This window comes from Scophthalmus maximus, chromosome 20 (genome assembly GCF_022379125.1).
Source record: "Scophthalmus maximus strain ysfricsl-2021 chromosome 20, ASM2237912v1, whole genome shotgun sequence".
Lineage (NCBI taxonomy): Eukaryota > Metazoa > Chordata > Actinopteri > Pleuronectiformes > Scophthalmidae > Scophthalmus > Scophthalmus maximus.
In genome coordinates this window covers 13,612,298-13,629,621 of record NC_061534.1, presented here as the reverse complement: position 1 = coordinate 13,629,621, position 17,324 = coordinate 13,612,298, and the positions used below count along the sequence as shown (strand labels likewise).

Sequence of the window (17,324 nt, the reverse complement as noted above, 5' to 3'; positions counted from 1 at the left end):
TGCCTGGAGAGGGGAGTCGGCCTGTCAGACGCTGATTTTTTTTTTTTCTTCGACAGGGTCCCTCTTGCGTTTGTTTGTTCTGCGCACACTTGCGTCTGACATCCAAGCCCCTCACGTTCCATCCACCTACATGCTTGAACATGGACATCTTACACACATGCACTCACAACCTCAAATGGGAGTTGTGCTGATTTATGTGCCAAAGCAAGATGCTTTTTACAAAAGCCCATTGTCCGTTCTCGGAGTTTAAACATCTTATCTTCATGCTATTTTTCTGATTGCCTGCTTAGTTCTTCTAAAACGCCTTTGCTGCTCTGGTCCCTGTATTGATTTCCTTGGCATTAATTCACCCAGGAATAAAGTATCAGCAGTCAATAGCCTGACACACCTTGTGTGTAGTTTTTTTTTTCTTTTTTTTAGTCATGTATTTTTAAACTAGACCAACCAGTGACTGACATGAAGCTACAACATTGGTCAGCTGGCTGAGGATTGGCGAAGTGAAATGAATTGGATGAATAAAAGATTTTGACTTTGTACAAGCTCAAGGACTGGCTTGGAATTTGCTTGGCAGCAAACAATCAGTGCTGCATTACAGGCAGTCCAAAGTAAATACTAGTTGGAGTGGACAGCGATAGTGTTAAATATAATGTTCCTGATATGAAGCTAAATTCTAGTAAAAGCCAGTTTTTTCAAATCTTAAATTCCTCCAATGGTTCGTAGTTCGGTTAGTAGATCAACGATGAACAATAGAAGCTGTGTCGCCGTCAGCCCACTCATCCGTGTCCCCGGGCTGGATCCGTCTTTTTGGATACTACATGTGAGGGGCAGCAAGTTTGAAATTCAATGAGCTAAAACCAGCAAAATCACTGGTGTTTGCTTTTAAATGCTCCAGTCGTCCTCCCTTGCATAGCTCCCCGATCCTCTGTAGTCTAACTTCTGCCTTTCTTTGGTACAGGTGCGAGGACCCACTCCTGTTCATCCTCCTCCTCGTCTAGCCATCGCTCATTTCCTTGTCAGTCATTTTGCCCGAACAAACAAACGCTCAGAAAAAACACGCAGCCAGCAGCAGCTGCCTTAAACCCCCACATCCTCATCCCCATCCCTGTCCCCCTCATCGTTTGCTACACCAACCTGCCTCTCCCTAGGAGCATGGGAAGCTCTCTGCCACTGCATAAGCCCCCTCTCTTCATCCTCCTCCTGTTCTCTGCCCCTTCTCCTCCCTCTTATGTGAGTATTAATCATGACGACCAGCATGCGGAACCAGTGTCTGTGGCACAAAGCATGGGACCGGGCATGTGGTGGGTGAACAGTGTGGGTGGTATCTGGCTCGTGTGTCGGTTTCACCACTGATTTCTCTGCTAATGACTGCATAATAGCTTCCATTGACATGCGGATGTGGTTCTGCAAATTCATAACCACATTAGCATCGAGGTAATCAGTGAGTCGCGCATGTGTTGAGCACGGTAGCACCGTCTTGTGTTTTCCACACTTTGTTGGACTGTGAGCACTTGTTTAGTCTCTCACACGTTTGCCAGGAAAGAGGCAATGTTCTTGTCAAGCCTGAATAGTAAAACTGTCAGAGCAGAGGTGGGAGAGAAGTACATCTTGATGTACTCGTCTTACACTGAAGTGTTCAGTAGCGTTTGCTACATTTTCATGTGGGTTCTTGTTTTGTGCATGTTTTCCTTTGCTGAATTTTACCAAATCACCATCTTCCAGATGGAGAGTATGACAATCACAGCCTCAGGCATATGACATCAGAGGTCTCACATACTAAACCACTGCATGTTTGACCAGCAGCCAATACACGAGCAGCATAAGCAAACAGGTGGCTAGTAATAAACTGACAAATATAGTATGTATGTCGATGAAGTTATTGAAATTTATTTTACTCACGAGCAGAAAGACAAACTGTTAACAAATGGCATCACAGAAAAAGGACAGAGAATTGTGTGGCCTTGATCATGACTAATATTACTTGCCAGTAGCTAATTCTCCCAGCCCTCCAGCCACAATTAAATGCACCACTTAAGAAGATTGTGAAGTAATCTGTGTTTATCTGCATTACCACAAAATGATAATCCCACTCTTGAAAAAGAGAACCCAATGAATTTCTCCCAGTGATGTTTTACCTCAAGTCCCTGCAACTTCATTTTCTTTATACACTGAATTGAAAGTGCCGGCTGTCCAATAAGTCCAATAATATACATTTGTGAGCTGCAGTAAATGGTCTGACTCGAACAAGCTCCTTCAGTTGAAGACCTTATGGTTTGCACTCGTGGTGTAAAGAACACAGGATTCGAGTGCTGTGGGTCACATCACTGACTAAAGTGTGATCCCAGGCCTTTGCTTGTTGTCTTCGTCTGTGCACCTGAAGAGGAATATTCTGCAGCAGCATGTTTATAGTGGAATTAGCTCTGCTTCAGAAGATTAGGGTTATGTCATCTGTGAGCAACATATCATCACCATCTAGCATTTAGTTTTCACCATGGAGAGGCCATAATTTAAATTATCCAAATTTGCACAAATATGGTATGAATTATTCAATTATGTTGATGGAAAATTACCTTATTGCCAATTAGTCTGTCCGCTTTTTTAATGTAGTTTTTTGAGACACAATTTTCCAAATAAAATAGACTGGAAAAGACCAGCTAAAGCAAAACGGAAATCAGAGGCAGGTAGGCCGAATGACTATATGACATGATGTATGGAGAGACAAAGACGGTGCAATAAAAAAAGGGGGAGGTGTATTGAGGCGGAGAGGGGCGTTAGTGTGACAGCAAAGAGGAGTGCCGAGTCAGAGTTATGATAATAGGTCTGGGAAAGAAAAGGAGCAGAGGAAAGAAATAAGCCTGCATCCTTGATCCAGATGCAAATGAATTCCCACAATCTTGGCAATGCACTCGTGCCAAAATAACACACGAAACCGCAGCAGAATCTAACTTTAAACTGTTCAGTTTGTTTAAACCACACGGAAACCGTTACCCCAGGGGAGAAAACGATATATTAATAATATAAATACGAGGGGTTTCATTTTACTTTGGGAGAACTGTCAGCTGTCACCGCGTGTCGTGTTTTGTTAGTATGATTTCAATATTAAACCGATTTCTTCTGCCTCATCTAAGGCTGCACCTAGGCACAGGGGTGCTTTGAGCTAAATGCTAATGTCAGCTTGCCAGCATGCTCACAATTACAACGTGAATATTAATGTTTCGCATGTTTACCGTGTTTGTTTAATTAGCACCGCACACAAATTGCAGCTTAAACTGAAGGGAATTACTGTTGCAGGTATTTGGTCAAAAGTATACGACACAGTTTCTCTGACGATGCATGGGATCACCACATGTATCGCAATTTATATTTACAAACACATTCATATTTGCAGCATATTTCACAGCAGTCGATTCAGTGTTTCATTTCACTCCGAACCGAAGATGCAAAACTGCTTTCAGACATGCTCTGAAGTCCAAACATGTTCCTGAACTTCTCCGACCGGCCTGTATGTGAGAATGCAAATGTTGTTTGCGACATTTTCCGCAACTTTTCCTGCCAGACCCCCTAACCCTAACACCCCCCCCCCCCCGGAGTTGTGTGTGTGTGTGTGTGTCATTTGTTAGAAAGGGAGACAGCAGATAATCATGTCTGGGGATAGTTTCCCCTGCACCATTACAACGAGCCTGTCATTACTACAGTTAACAATACCATCCTCATTCAGAAGCGGAGACGATAAATAAATCTGCATCTCGCCTAAGTTCATTACCCAGACCAGGATTCAACCACACACCGGATTTCACAGGGGAACAAGGTTAGCGGCCACCGGTATACAATGCAGATGGGTGGAGTCAGGGAGGAAGTGGGGCTTGTTAGTGAGTCTGCTGTCAGGACCCATTTTCCAGGAGAATGATTGTGTGGTTGTGTCCACTGGTGCTTGTCGTGGCATCATTGTGGCGCTATCAGAGAAACCTGCTATGTAGCTATTTCTGGTGTGTGTCTGAGGGGAAAGCCTTCAGCTCTTTCCTCGCCTCATCCCCCGCCCCCCTTTTTTCTTTTGGCTCTCTTTCTACCCACTGTCCCTCTATTTTTCAGCAGGGGAGCTGTGGGATGTAGATAAGTCCCTAGACAGCTGAAACAACGGGAAGCCAGAGGGAGAGGGAGTGTTACTGTCTTGTCTAGTAACAGCCTGCGTGTGCTCAGGTTAATGGGGTATGATGTGACTGATGGAAAGGAACACTGGCTTGAGGCTTATACTCGTACCCCTACCTACAGAGAAATTAGGCTGAATTTGAAATTTGCAAAATAAAAAAAAGTGTTCATGGATCCAATGGAGCAGGAAATCCTAAGCATGTTGATCAATAAACTTTGCCAGCCTTCACTAACGATTGCGTCTTGTTCTCCTCCTAAGGTGTAAACACACGATCCCCAAACTGGACCCTCCTCCACCCTCCCTGAACCGCAAGCGGGCCAGCAGGACCCTGTCTCCTGGCTCCGAGTTCACCGCTGTGCCCACGCCGGGGGAGGTCACCGCTAATGAAGGGGCCACGAGCCGCAGCAGCAGCCTCTCGTTCCCAGACACCACCCCCGGTTCCATGTCATCCGCCGACTTCCACTCCCTCAGCAACGGGGAGAGCAGCTCCTGTTCGACGAGCGAGGACTCCGGGGTCCGCTCGGAGACCAAGTCCCTGCTGTCGCCCCTGTGTGACGACGACGACCCGTTCGGGGACCGCGGGACCTTTTTAACAGCCTCCAGCAGCTGCGACAGTCCCCTGGAGGAGAGAAGCGAGGCGGTTCTCTCTCGCTCCGAGTCGTATCCTGCCGAGCCCCTCGCCTCACACTCGGACGCCTATGAGCACCCACTGCCCTTCCCCTCTCCTGTGGATGATACCTGCCTTCACATCAGCTTCTCTGAGGATGAGCTGCTGGAGAGCACCCAGGAAGACCCTAATGTCCCACAGCGCAGTTAGGACAGGTTGACATTCCCCTGGAGACCTTTTCACTATGTTCTTCAATCAGCTTTTCATGCAGTACTCTACTGTCAGACCCTCTTGTGTTTGCACTGGGCTCCATTTCAGGACCTGTAATTTTTCTGTCCACGAGTAACACAGTACAGACATAGCATTAATAATCACTGTATAAATGAAATTAGCCATCGGACAGATTTAGTATTTTTGTAATGAAACTAATGATCTAATTTACTTTTTAGTGACTAGAATATTGAGCAGAATACATGTAGCAATTCCTTGCACTGTTAGTCGCACATCATTTACCGTAATGCCGATAAGGGAACGCATTTTAGTTTTACTAGTCAACATGAAAACATTATTTTGTATGATTTCAGTGATATAAAGTATGATGATGATCATGCAAATGTTGGTGATGTTGGGAAAAGCCTGGTCTTCTGAAAAAGCACCAGAGTGGATGATGGGTTGAAAGAAAAGAACAAGTAAGTCAGTAAAAGGGAAAAGGGCAAGAAGTGATCAGATCTGGTTCATTTGGTTTGTGGCTATGTGGTAGGTTCATGTATTAACAGAGTTCAGTTGGTCATAGCATGTTTTGTACTACTTGTATTTTTGTTTGTCAGACTGTAGAAAAAAATGGCAGAATAGCCAAAGGGAATTTGTGAATTGCATTGCTTCAAAACAAAGGCATTTCTGCATTGAGTAAAAATGATTTTAGTTTTTGAGAAGCAACAAAGGGAGAAGGCGAACCCCCAGGGAGCTAACGGCATTGAAAAGCTTTGGATTGCACCTTTCTGAGTGGAGAGTTATAAAACGACCCCTCGGGCTCAGTGGGAACGTAATTGGGGAATTACATGGGGCCTTGGAGAAAGACGGCGCGACAGATGGATTTTTATCTTTTCTGCCTCTTTGTGAAGTCCTGAATGACAAGGAAATCTGTTGCATTGAGAGCTCTCAGGACAAATTAGGATGTTGCCACAAATGCAGTATATAGGGGTTTTTTTCTAGGCGATTAATCATGTAGTAGATTATTCTAGAAAATGAGTGTACAATTTATAAAGCGAACAGTAAGTTGATTGGTCAAGACGATAATTGGCAGACTAATTGATCATGAAAATGTAGCCCTAATATTTATACACATGCAACATCACATGCTGAAAAAAGTCAAATGAGATGAACAGAGCGCAAACAATTAACTAGTTGGGTCTATTAATTAATCTCAAATGTAAATATTTGCTGAATATTGTTTTTCTCAGCTATTTAGAAAACAAATATGTTTTGAATAGACATTTTATTTTAGAGATCAAGCAATAAATCGATCGAACCAGATGAACTGACAATGAAAACAATTTGTAGTCCTAGAGCTGAACGAACACGTCGCTGTTCAAATTGTCATTTTTTGCACGTCTTTGAGAAGATTCTGTGGCACCGTTATGGTTGGTCAGGTCAGAGCTCTGTTGTAGCCTGTGACGGGTCGGAGTGAACGCGAGAGGAAAAGCAGCTGAGGTGTGAGGAACGGTGGTGTGAAATATGCAGGAGTAAAATTCCTACAGTGGAATTTACACCCAGAAAACCAGGCTTTTTCTCAACATCACGTGTAGCAGGGAGATATAACGGCAATAACACATGGAAGGAAAAAAATGAATAAAAGGGAGCGGTTGATGAATTTCAGCATTTACCCGTTTGTTTTTTCCCCCCACATCCAGACTTTGTATTAAGTGCCGAACACCACAACACCAGATATCCTTCATTTTCCCTGTTCACTGGTGAAATTACCTGTCGTGCTTGTTTTGTTTTTTTCACCTTCCAGCTTCTTTCATTCACTTCTTGGGTGTGATTTCCCATCACTGCAGCATTGCGAACAACATTTTGTCCACTGACTTGAGTTGAACGTTCTGCGGGAAGCGCTGTAAAGCGGTCACATATAGTATTCCAACGGCGGCAGCAGAGGAAATCGTAACAACCAGTTTACAGCTGGATTCAAAGCGCAGCCGTAGACATCTTTAAAAAAAAACAAAAACATCGAGCTGCTGGTCTTTTCATCTCTTTGGTTTGAATGGGAACATGCATAGTCTGTGTGCTCTCCTACGCCCCTCCTTTGCTCTGCATTAATCATTTCTCCTTACATTCACATTTGACATTAACAATTGTCAAGTTTTTTACGTCTGCATTGTACACCTTTGCCGTGAAGCAGGAAACCAGTGACTGGCAGGTTTAATATGTTCCAGGGTCTCGATGAAATGCAGTAATGAGAATGGAGAGGTGAGATCCTGTAGCTCTCAGGTGTTCGACCTGTTATTTCCCGCTGCTGTAAACGCCGCCAAGAGAATCCGTGAAATGGCTGGTGTTTTATTTCTATCTGCCTTCATGCCCTCCCGCAACCTGTAATTCCCCAACTCGACGATTAATAATGCAGGGATATGTCTGTGTGGCTCAGGGAAGCAGAAGCTTCTCCCTCGGCTTTTCCCTCGGCCCTCTCCAGAGAGGTGGCCCCGTCCATCTGAGTGATCCTCCTCTCTGGAGATGGAGCCTCTGTTCAATACCAGACTGCATCTGATCTCATCTGATCCAATCAATCCGACACCTGCAAAGAGCCACATCTCCGCTTGATGCAGACTGTTGACCTCAGCTCTGTGGCTTTAAGTAGCAGCTTAAAGCAGTTGGCCGTCGTCCTTTATGTGCCCAGTAATGCTAGTCATTAGTCTTCGTACGCTCGGCCCGACAGTGATCAAAGCTTTGTGTGAGAAAGCTGCTGATCAAACGGACACAGGGATGAACTCGCATCACTTGTCTTCCCATTTTAACAGCTGCCAGTGGCAGATTTCGGATTTCTTAGTACTTTAAAAGCATCGTGAGATTTTTCTCAATCATATAGAAGAACCGGAGTACTGCATTCTAATTGGGATATTGACATCATAGTCAAAATGTTCCATATTTCTAAGTGCCAAAGAGATGCTTATTAGAAGAGCTGTTTTGCATTGATTACATGTAGCATCATTTAATTAAAAACATTTTTTTTTTAATGGTAAAAGATGTTCTCAAAAGTCAGATTCTTATGTCTCTCTACCAAATTTGTTTAGTTTTGTGTTTTTATGGTTCAGTTTTTAGGTTTTTACTAATCCTATGGTTCTGCAAATGTTTCTTCTTTGCAGATTCAGGCCTGACAGCTGTGCAGCCCAGGAGCCAGGACCCCAGTAAGCAACAATGTGTTTAAAGTAAACACTGATACTGAATGAATCACATCTGTCCGGAGGGATTTGACCTCAACAACTGGATTAGAGGACCCACTTCGCCACAAATAAGACAGGCCACAGTAAAATTGATAATATCTGTATTTATTCTCTTATATAGCTTTTTTGTATATTAAACTCAAGAAATGGTTCAGTGCCTTAGACATAGTGGAGTCTTCTCTCACTTTGTCATGGCTTTATTAGGAGGAGAGACATTTGAGATATGTAAACATCGGCGTGAGACAGACGAGTGGAGCTGGTAATATGAGGACACGGCGGAGGGACTGTGGGGACCTGCAGCAGCCAGTGAGCGCATGACTGTCGTAGAGCTGCCTTTGTAATTCCCTCTTGCTTTTCAAACTCTTGGACCATTAAATCACGTCTTACGCTTTGAACACTTATTGCGATCTGTGCGTGAAGTTAGACAGGAGTAACGTTTTGGGCAACTTTGTTTCTTGCACGGCCTGTGAGGTCTGTCTGGAGTGAGGCTCTGGAGGAGACGCAATCACCCCCAGGTTCAAACCATTTCCTTCCGACGGAAATACTTCCCTCCAAGGTCAAGTGGAGGAGAAGTAATACCCTGGGTATCCCCCCACTGCCTTTCTAAACCTTCCCCATACAGGTCAGCCCCAGTCTGAAAGCCAAGCAGCTCTTGTTTGCACCAGGCCCTTCTGCAAAGCTAAATATAGCTTGCAATGACTGAGACTGGAAAGTGATGTTGGATTTGTTTCAGCCATTGGGGGTTCTCCAAAGAAAGAAACACACTTCAATATGTTTGGCTAGTTGACGAGAGCTCTGCAGGAGATATTGTTTAAGGAGCTGCTGCTGCTTGGCCAGGTCATGGTTTCCCTTTTGATGTGTCAAAGTCAGAGCGAGAGAGACAGGAGTTGGGTAGAAAGTGTGTGATGTTGGCTGTTGACGCCTGAAAAGTCCAACTTTAGTCTGCTGATTTAAATTTTACGTTACGTAACGTAATCCATTCTGTTCACTCTTTAAGAAATCCTTTGTCAATTGCGATTTAGCACTTTCTTTCTGAAATGTACAAGAAAAGACTGATTCCACTCAGGTGCTGACACTCTGAAGTCAGATATGACCAAATGTTTCATGTTCTACCACAAGCCATATAAAGCCATGAGGTTTAAAGCATGGCAACCCCTAATAGAGTTACAGGGTCATTTGAGTACTGGGTGACGAAGTTTAACCAAAAAACTCCACATAACGTTACTTACTTGTGACATCACAAGTAAGTAACGTTATGTCACTGTTTCCAGCCAAGAAATAGTCTGTGGATTATATGGATTTAACCAGCAGGAGAAGATAAAGACATTAAATATGTTTATCTAAATATCCTAACTATTCCTCTGGCTCAAAACACACATCCAGTTCCTCAAAAATATAAATATTAACCGCCAGTAATGCATGTACAGGAAATAATACACAAAAAAAGCAAGGAATACCTGAACACAGACTACATACAGAGCAAAAATACTTGAAGGAATAGTAAAGTGTAGTAAATTAGGGTGAAAACTTGACAGGATATGAGAACAAATATAACGTGCGGATGAAAACGTCACTGAGCAATATCCTACTTATGTCGTGTGAATGATATCGCAGACCCTGATTTTGTTGAAAGTAAAATATCCCGAGGGAGTTTTAAGAATATGATAATTGTAGGTGTTCCACAGAAAGTAAAGTGAATATGGAATTACAGCATAATGTCTCTGGCAGCTCCTACTGAAAAGCTTCTGTCATGTGCTGGCGATCAGACTCGGGAAGGTGGGGCGAGGAAGGTTGCTGCCTGTCGTGGAGGAGTTAACATGGGGTTGGAGGTTTGGCACCCTCTTGCCATTGTGGGCATGGATGTGGTGCGGTGCAGAATAGTGGTATAAGGTTATTGGTTTGTTTTTTTGTGTGTTTGTAAGCCTTGAGCTGTCTGGGGAGATTCAACGTGTGTGCCATTAGAGAAAGCACACACTGCACTGTACTGTGGGTCCAAGGGAGTTTGTTCAACTCTGATTACTTTTTTGTCCGTGTTTTTACAACCCTTTAACCTTCACCATGGTACTGGGAGATTATAAGAGGTGGAAACTTGAGGACTTTGATCAACCCCTCTCACTTGGAAATGAGACAAATACACCCACTAACTTGGTGTGATTGAAAAAAAAAAACAGAATACATCTACAAATACCCTTCACAGCCAGCATACATTCAGCTCCCCATGCAGTCCCCATGTGGGAAAGAGAAGGGTTTATCGCTTTCTCTATTCCCACAGAACCTCCATCCTCGACTCTGTTCTTTGATAAAAAAACAAACCCAATGTTGGCATGCAAGGTGACGTGTTTCCTCCAAGCCGCCCGGCTCATTCAACATTTTAAAAACACGCCGGCTTTAACTGTGTAGAATATAGAATAAAGCTAGTGTGGATACTTTCGCCATTTTATACTCCACTAACATTTTTGCACAGTCAGGGTTCAGTCATTGTCCTGAACAAACTAGAGGAGTTTTCACATTCCCCCGGGAGGTGAGCATTGGTAAGCGGTGTCGATAGTGGTGCTCTACCAAACATCCGCTACAGTGTGAATGTTGCTAGCAGTATATCGCTGTGCTACAGTGCCTCCCCAACAGTGCTTTTACAAACCTGCATTTGCATCCTGATAACTTGCCACGAAGCGATTATCAAATTCTACAAAATTTAGTCTGGGTAGACAAATTTCTTATTGTACATTTCTGCCAATTCAGAAGCAGAACTAGTTTTCCGTGCATCTTTCAGTCACTAAATCCACATTTCACACAAGCGCCACTGACTCCAGGTCTGTAAAGTACCTGAGACCTGTATTCTCTTAAATGACCAGCAGAGGGCGACTCCTCTGGTTGCAAGATGTCTGTTTCTAACGAAGTCTCTGAGAAAATGACTTGTCACTTGATTTATAACGTCAGTAAACATTTGTGTGTGTGTGTGTGTTCCAGCCTACAGACCATCCAAGCATAACTTAGCCTTTATTAGCAAATTCTCTCACATCATGGTTCTCTCATTCTTTTTTTTTACTTTAAAATTATTAAATTTTTGCCACCCTTTACACAACACTCTCAGACTTGTTTTGTTTATGACTTGTCTTATTTGACGTGGACCAGCTTTCAACCAGTCCAAATGCATGATAAACACCACAAACTTGCTCTCCCAATGGGTCTGCCTGGGTAATTTTGACAGGAGATATCTTTGCATTGGATCACAAATGTATTCTGTTAAAAGAAAAACTAATTGCTAGGCCCCAAATAATCCACCATAACATTTCATTAAAAAGATAGATAAACCCACAGCGCAGTATTTTCCATCAAAGATTGAGACTTACTGTTAATCAGAAATACAAATGTAGGAAAACACAATGTAGAAATTTAACTCCGCTGTCATAGGAAGGGGAAGTATTGGTGTAACTGATGTATTTGATCAACATACAATTTTTGATTACAAGGAACAGCAAGTGATTACCCTCCATTTCAAGGAAGACTGTGAAATTATACTGTGAAGTCTCATAAACCTAAATGCCACCATGAAAAAAAGGAAGTTAAAGATGTCAAATGTTTGCCGAGGCAGAATGTTTGGGGAGGACGAGGTCACTTAAGAATGCTGATGTGTTAATGCTGAAAGTGGCTCTGAGAAATGTCAACCACCATTTACAGTTTTATTTGTGAGGATTCAGTCAGAATTAAACTATAACAACTTAGTCACTTCATGTAAACTAAAGGATAATACTGTATCAGCAAACAAGACAGGGAAACAATGCATGTGGCAACATAACCGTCTGATCCACTAAAGCTTTGTGCCACACACTCAGTATATTTCTACTGTCGCGAGATACCCAGACGTGCGAGTATTTGCGAGGGCCCGTTCATCGCTGCTCGTAGCTTTAATTCTAAACACACTTCAGTCAGTTGCTTGTTGGTGGCCAGTGCACCTTAAATATGGGATATCAGATTTTTTTTTGGCCTCAACACAGTTTAAAATCACCAATCATTTTGTATCATGCTTTTAAGTTTGGTATTGGTGAACGTGTTAGCAAACAGGCTGTAACTGCTGAAAGTGTTAATAGGCTCGAGTTTCTGGCCACTGAACAAACGGAACACTAATATTCACTCTGATTTTAGCTCTGCTTTTGGTCCCCTCCAGCTCTTGAGAGAAATAGCTGCTAAATGCGTGAGTGTGTTCTCCAGCTTGTTGGTACAGCATACAAAAGATTATTAGAGCTTTTCAGTTGAACGGAGGCAGTGTGCTGCAGCTGAAAATGATGCTGTTGAGAGCAATGAGATAAAAACAATCCAAACAAAAAAAAGAGAGGTTGTGGGACAGAAAAGCTAAACAATGAGCAGAGGAGCTGCAGAGACAGAAGTCTCGGTGGATTCAATGCTACGAGTACAAATTATTGCGAACAGAAGTCATATCACTTCTGTGTTTGTCAGCCGTTGTATTAAAAGCAATGATTGAGAAACTTTCTAACAGCAATGTCATTGTGAAAGAGGGTGACAGGCCCAGGTCACCATGAGCTCTCCGGTCTCTGGAAGGTGTTGTGTGCTTTCTCTTTCCCTCTCTCTCTCTCTCATGAGAAGCTGAGCGTGGTTAAACAGAATCATTTTTTGACAAGAGTTATAGAATAAAACACAGAAAGTTAAATTTCGAATGAGTTTCATTTGTTCTTTGTTTCTTCAAAAGCAAATTATGTGACATAATGGCTTCATGTTTGGCAGTTTGTCTTCCGGTTTCTCCAGGAGCCATAGCATCAATGTTCGAGCTGAACTACATAGCTGTGTTTCAGAAGGGCCATTTTTTTCCTTTTAAATTCAAAAGTAATTCCTCACAGGTAGAAACCTATAACTTGAAAGCAAACTGGTGCAGTGTCGGTGTAATGAGGAAGTGAAACTGCTGAAACTGTCTTCACAGCGGAAGCGGGTGGGGTGGAATCATTTAGGGGCCATAAGTGTGGATGACAGCGCATTTAAGATTAAATGACTAAGTGGACACAAGCAAGTTACACAATCTACATGGTTGTTTTTACAAGGTGTCAACCTAACAGGCTAAAAAAAGACGCATTATCCTGCCAGCGTTTCAGATTTTTGTGTGACAGTAATAATATCGGCTCGGCGATGAGCTCAGCCAGGTGTGCCGTTTCAGCTCTCTCCAAATCCTGATGCCTTTTCACGCTCAATTTAGTTCATGACATCCTGAGAAGAGATGGGATTCGTCTGCAGCACGAGGGGGCGTCTTTGAAGAAGGATAACGACGAGACAAAAAAAACACTTCTCCTGTAATTTACTCCAAGTTAACCTCTACGCATTCTGCTCGCTCCTGTATTTCTTCTGATAGCATTTACATGTTCATTTTAATCACTGACCACATCAATGTAAAAAAGATTATCATATTAAACAAATCATAATTTTGCATCTCTGTATTTGATGCTCACCTCTTGGTCACCATTTAGTATCTATTTGTAATTGTTTTGCATAACTTCGTGTTCATTTTGCAGCTTTCGTCATGTTTTCTTTGTTGTTTTGCATTGTGTTGGTAAGTTGTTGTTTTTTCCACCTTTTATTCTTTAGTTGGATCCCCATTAGCTTCCACAAAGTGGGCGCCAGTCTTCCTGGCGTCCACACAGAAAGCGACAGCAGTTGAACTGAACAATAATAAAATCCCACTAAATCAATAAAACAAAGCAAGACAACTGTATCAATTAAACAAAACAAGGCAGCTATATCAATAGCCTCTTTGTCACAGGAGCGATAACACTTGACCTATATTCATTATTACATCAAATTACCATTTCCCATTATTTGAATTTGCAGTGTGCTTAACCATTTTGCTCATTTCCCACCATACCCCTGCCATCCCACCAAAATAGAACCAAAAAGATTTACTCCGAGGTTGGCTCGGTTGCTTGGTTCCTCATGGAGACGAATCAGATTATTCACACCGGTGACAAATTGATTGGGAGGATGCTGAAGCAGCATGAGCACGGCTCTCTGAGGGGACACGCAGCAGGGAAACATCCTGTCCCATTTGCAGGAGTCAATCTCATGTGTCACAAAGGTAAGTGTATACACGCACACACACACAAACAGCGCACATTCATCAGGCCATAAACATAGACACAGACCTGAGCCAAGGTGCATTGATTTATCTACACAGTTTTTATTAAGATGGATTTATGTCTTTAAATTTGTACTTGTGCTCTCCTTCTTTATAGGAGGGGGGAGGGGGGTGACGGTCTAATTGAAGCATCTTTGTCATGTCGCCAGGAAGCATTCATCCATTCATTCACGGTCACCACGTCAAACTCCGCAGCAGCAGATGATGTTCTCGTGGGGTTGCCTGAAAACAGATTCACCTCAAAGCTCTTACTGCCCATCAGACTCAGTCGAACAGATGACTGTGCTTTGAGTGGAGCCCGTCTCTGACCTTGGAGAGTCAATCTATTGGTTCTCGTTCATAGAAATGGCCCGTCTCTCTGTGTCGATTTATCCTCGCGCTACCTCGCCTGCTCCCATTCCTCCATTACCCTTTGTCCTGACCTTTAGTCTCGTTTTCTACACCTTCATATTATCTACAGTGCATCATTTCATTTCTCTACACACCGCTTCTCTCTAAATCCTCCCCCATTTTACCCCTTTTCCTCCCACGTCCTCCTCCTCGCCCATGTTTTTATCTAGTTCTTCTCTATAATCATCTCATTCCTCTCTCATTCGCTCTCCCTCTCTACCGAACCAGTTTGCTGGTACTTCTTCTTTAGATTTTGCTGTAATTGACGGAGGCAGATTTAACTTGTGAGGCAGAACACAGGGACTTAATCTGTTTACCCGAATCAACTCACGGAGCCATTTAAACTCAGCCGGGGTGGGACTCCCAGGAACACACAGATGTGCAGACACACATCTCAGCAAATCTCATAATGTCACATCAGAAATGTTTAACATGACAAAATCATCATGAAAAGCATTCGCAGTCGACCACTCGACAGGAAAAGGTTTTCATTTAGTTGTCAGTTATAGGCGAACACACTTTGGAAACTTAATACACATGACATGAACACCTTGTACCGCTGGTGCCAGAATGTTTCATAATTTCCTTTCATATTTTGACTAAAAGTGCTTTGCTCTTGTTTAAACATATCTCATGCCTGAGGTAAGAAGGCACCCAGGGACTAAATGTTTCAAAGTTATTTTTAAAGTTTTATTTCGCCAGAAAAGCTGTGTATAGTTGACATTTTCGACTTTTCTTTAGCGTCAGTCAAGTGAACTGTTGGTTCCACCCACCTAATGTACAACCCCCTCAACCCCACGTTTCTCTTTCATTTTGATAAGCTATAATCGACAAGGTGAAAACGAAGCAAATTAAAAAAACGTGAAATAGCAGGTGTACAAAGGCAATACATTAAACAATATAAGACTAAATATATCTGTATTTATGTGATTTCATGCTGCTTTTCGGTGGTCTCAGACCTGTACATGATGCGCATATATTACATATTAGACCTCTTCAGTTCCATCTGAATTTCATAAGCCAGTGTACTGGACATGTCTAAATAACGACCTGATCTTTTTCAAAAGTCAGACACTGATGGTTCACCTCCCCTCTGAATAAGTCGCATAGATCTCATCCCTTCTGAATCTCACTGGGGTGTCTTGTCTCAATGACAATGGCTTTTGAAAGGAAATGCACTGGTGTTTTCAAAAGGAAAATACAAATTTAACACCAAATTGGTCCATTCAAATTAAAGAAAGTATTGATATAATTTAAACTATTAAGTTATAGTTTGGCTACTTGGATGCATGTGACTCATATTATTGAAGTATATACCATCGGAAATCTTGGACAATGTGTAAATAACAGATGCTCACCACCTCCAGAATCACCAGTTTTTAGGAGTGTCGTTAAAATAGAAAAATGACATTAATGGAATATCATAAAAGCTGCAAAATAGGATCAGAAGCTTTAGGAACAAAATACACTGTTATCTCCAAAGAAAAGTGCCATACATCTTTTTGAAAAGCAGTTTGAAATCATAAAAACACTCACGCACGCACACACACAGGCTGTCTCTCAAGAAAGCACAATAGATGAAGTGTGCCGATTGGCCTCTTTCTCAGTGTCTGATAAAAATGCACCTTGAGGGGGAGGACTCTTGAGACAAGAATCTCTTGTGAAAATGAAAAAAAAAGAGCCATTGTGCCGTCTTCCGTACTTTCTATTGACAGAAACCCAGAAACAGTAAGTGTTTGTCATTCGCAGTGTGTATTCCGTTCTGCAGAGACTGGGATAAAAGGACACGAGAGACTGGTTGTGGTTTAGGCAGTGTGTTATGAATGGGTGAGTGAGTGCATTTCTGTTGGTTGGTGTTGTTTTGCATGTGGCAGGGTGAACATGCGTCCCACGTGTTCAAGGACAACGTCGTGTCTTCAGTTACGGTAATGAGTTGCAGAATAATGAAGGGCAGCTTTTACACACAGACACTTTTACTTGTGACTTCCTGGTTCAGCAGAATTTAGCCACACTTTCCACTCCCTGTGTGAAGACAGAACAGGCCGAGTCCTGTATCATATATTCAGATACAACTGACGGAGCCTCTTGCACAGAACATAAGTAAGAGATGGGGACATGATGCTCTCTTTTGGTGCAAGGTGCAATACAACTGATCAAGAAGTTAAGGGGAAGACGGGGAATATCTTAGCATTCTCATGAATCCTAATTGATGCTAGAAATGCAAATAGCGTAGAAACCCATTGATGCAGCATTACGGACAATGGTTGCAGTGTAATGATAACGGTCAACCTATTTTTGCTTATGTGTCGACACTATTGTTTGAAAGTTAAATCGGGAAGATATGAGGCGACTGCAACGAGATACGATGGAGGCCGCAGGAGAACAGAGGCTTCAGTGTGTTCCTAATTCTACACGGTGTCCATGTTGATCCGGCCACTGACCTCATTAAAATACAGTGCGTTCAAGTTCTTCTTTTTCCATTCATGTAGATCAGTGATTTTTGAAATCTCCAAAACTGGATGCTAAACAGGCGCCGAGTGGGAAGGCTAAAGAGGCAGAGAATAGAGGTGAGAAAAGACAGAGGACTGTGAGTGTAACGACAAACGTTTTCAT

The 17,324-nt window shown here is 42.6% G+C and overlaps 1 protein-coding gene across 3 annotated transcripts in view; it reads left to right on the top strand.

Annotated features, from left to right (window-relative positions):
- si:dkey-34e4.1 (carboxyl-terminal PDZ ligand of neuronal nitric oxide synthase protein) overlaps positions 1–6,626 on the top strand; it is a 48,757-nt gene extending 42,131 nt beyond the window's left edge. For 2 of the 3 annotated variants that reach the window (XM_035608551.2, XM_035608552.2), the window contains exon 11: positions 4,403–6,626. In XM_035608551.2, the coding sequence (XP_035464444.2) occupies positions 4,403–4,961 (559 nt within the window). In that variant the 3' untranslated portion in view covers positions 4,962–6,626. Of the gene's footprint in view, positions 1–955; positions 1,209–4,402 lie in introns of those variants that run through there. The other variant, XM_035608553.2, reaches the window with a different exon arrangement.
- Positions 6,627–17,324: the final 10,698 nt, after the last annotated feature.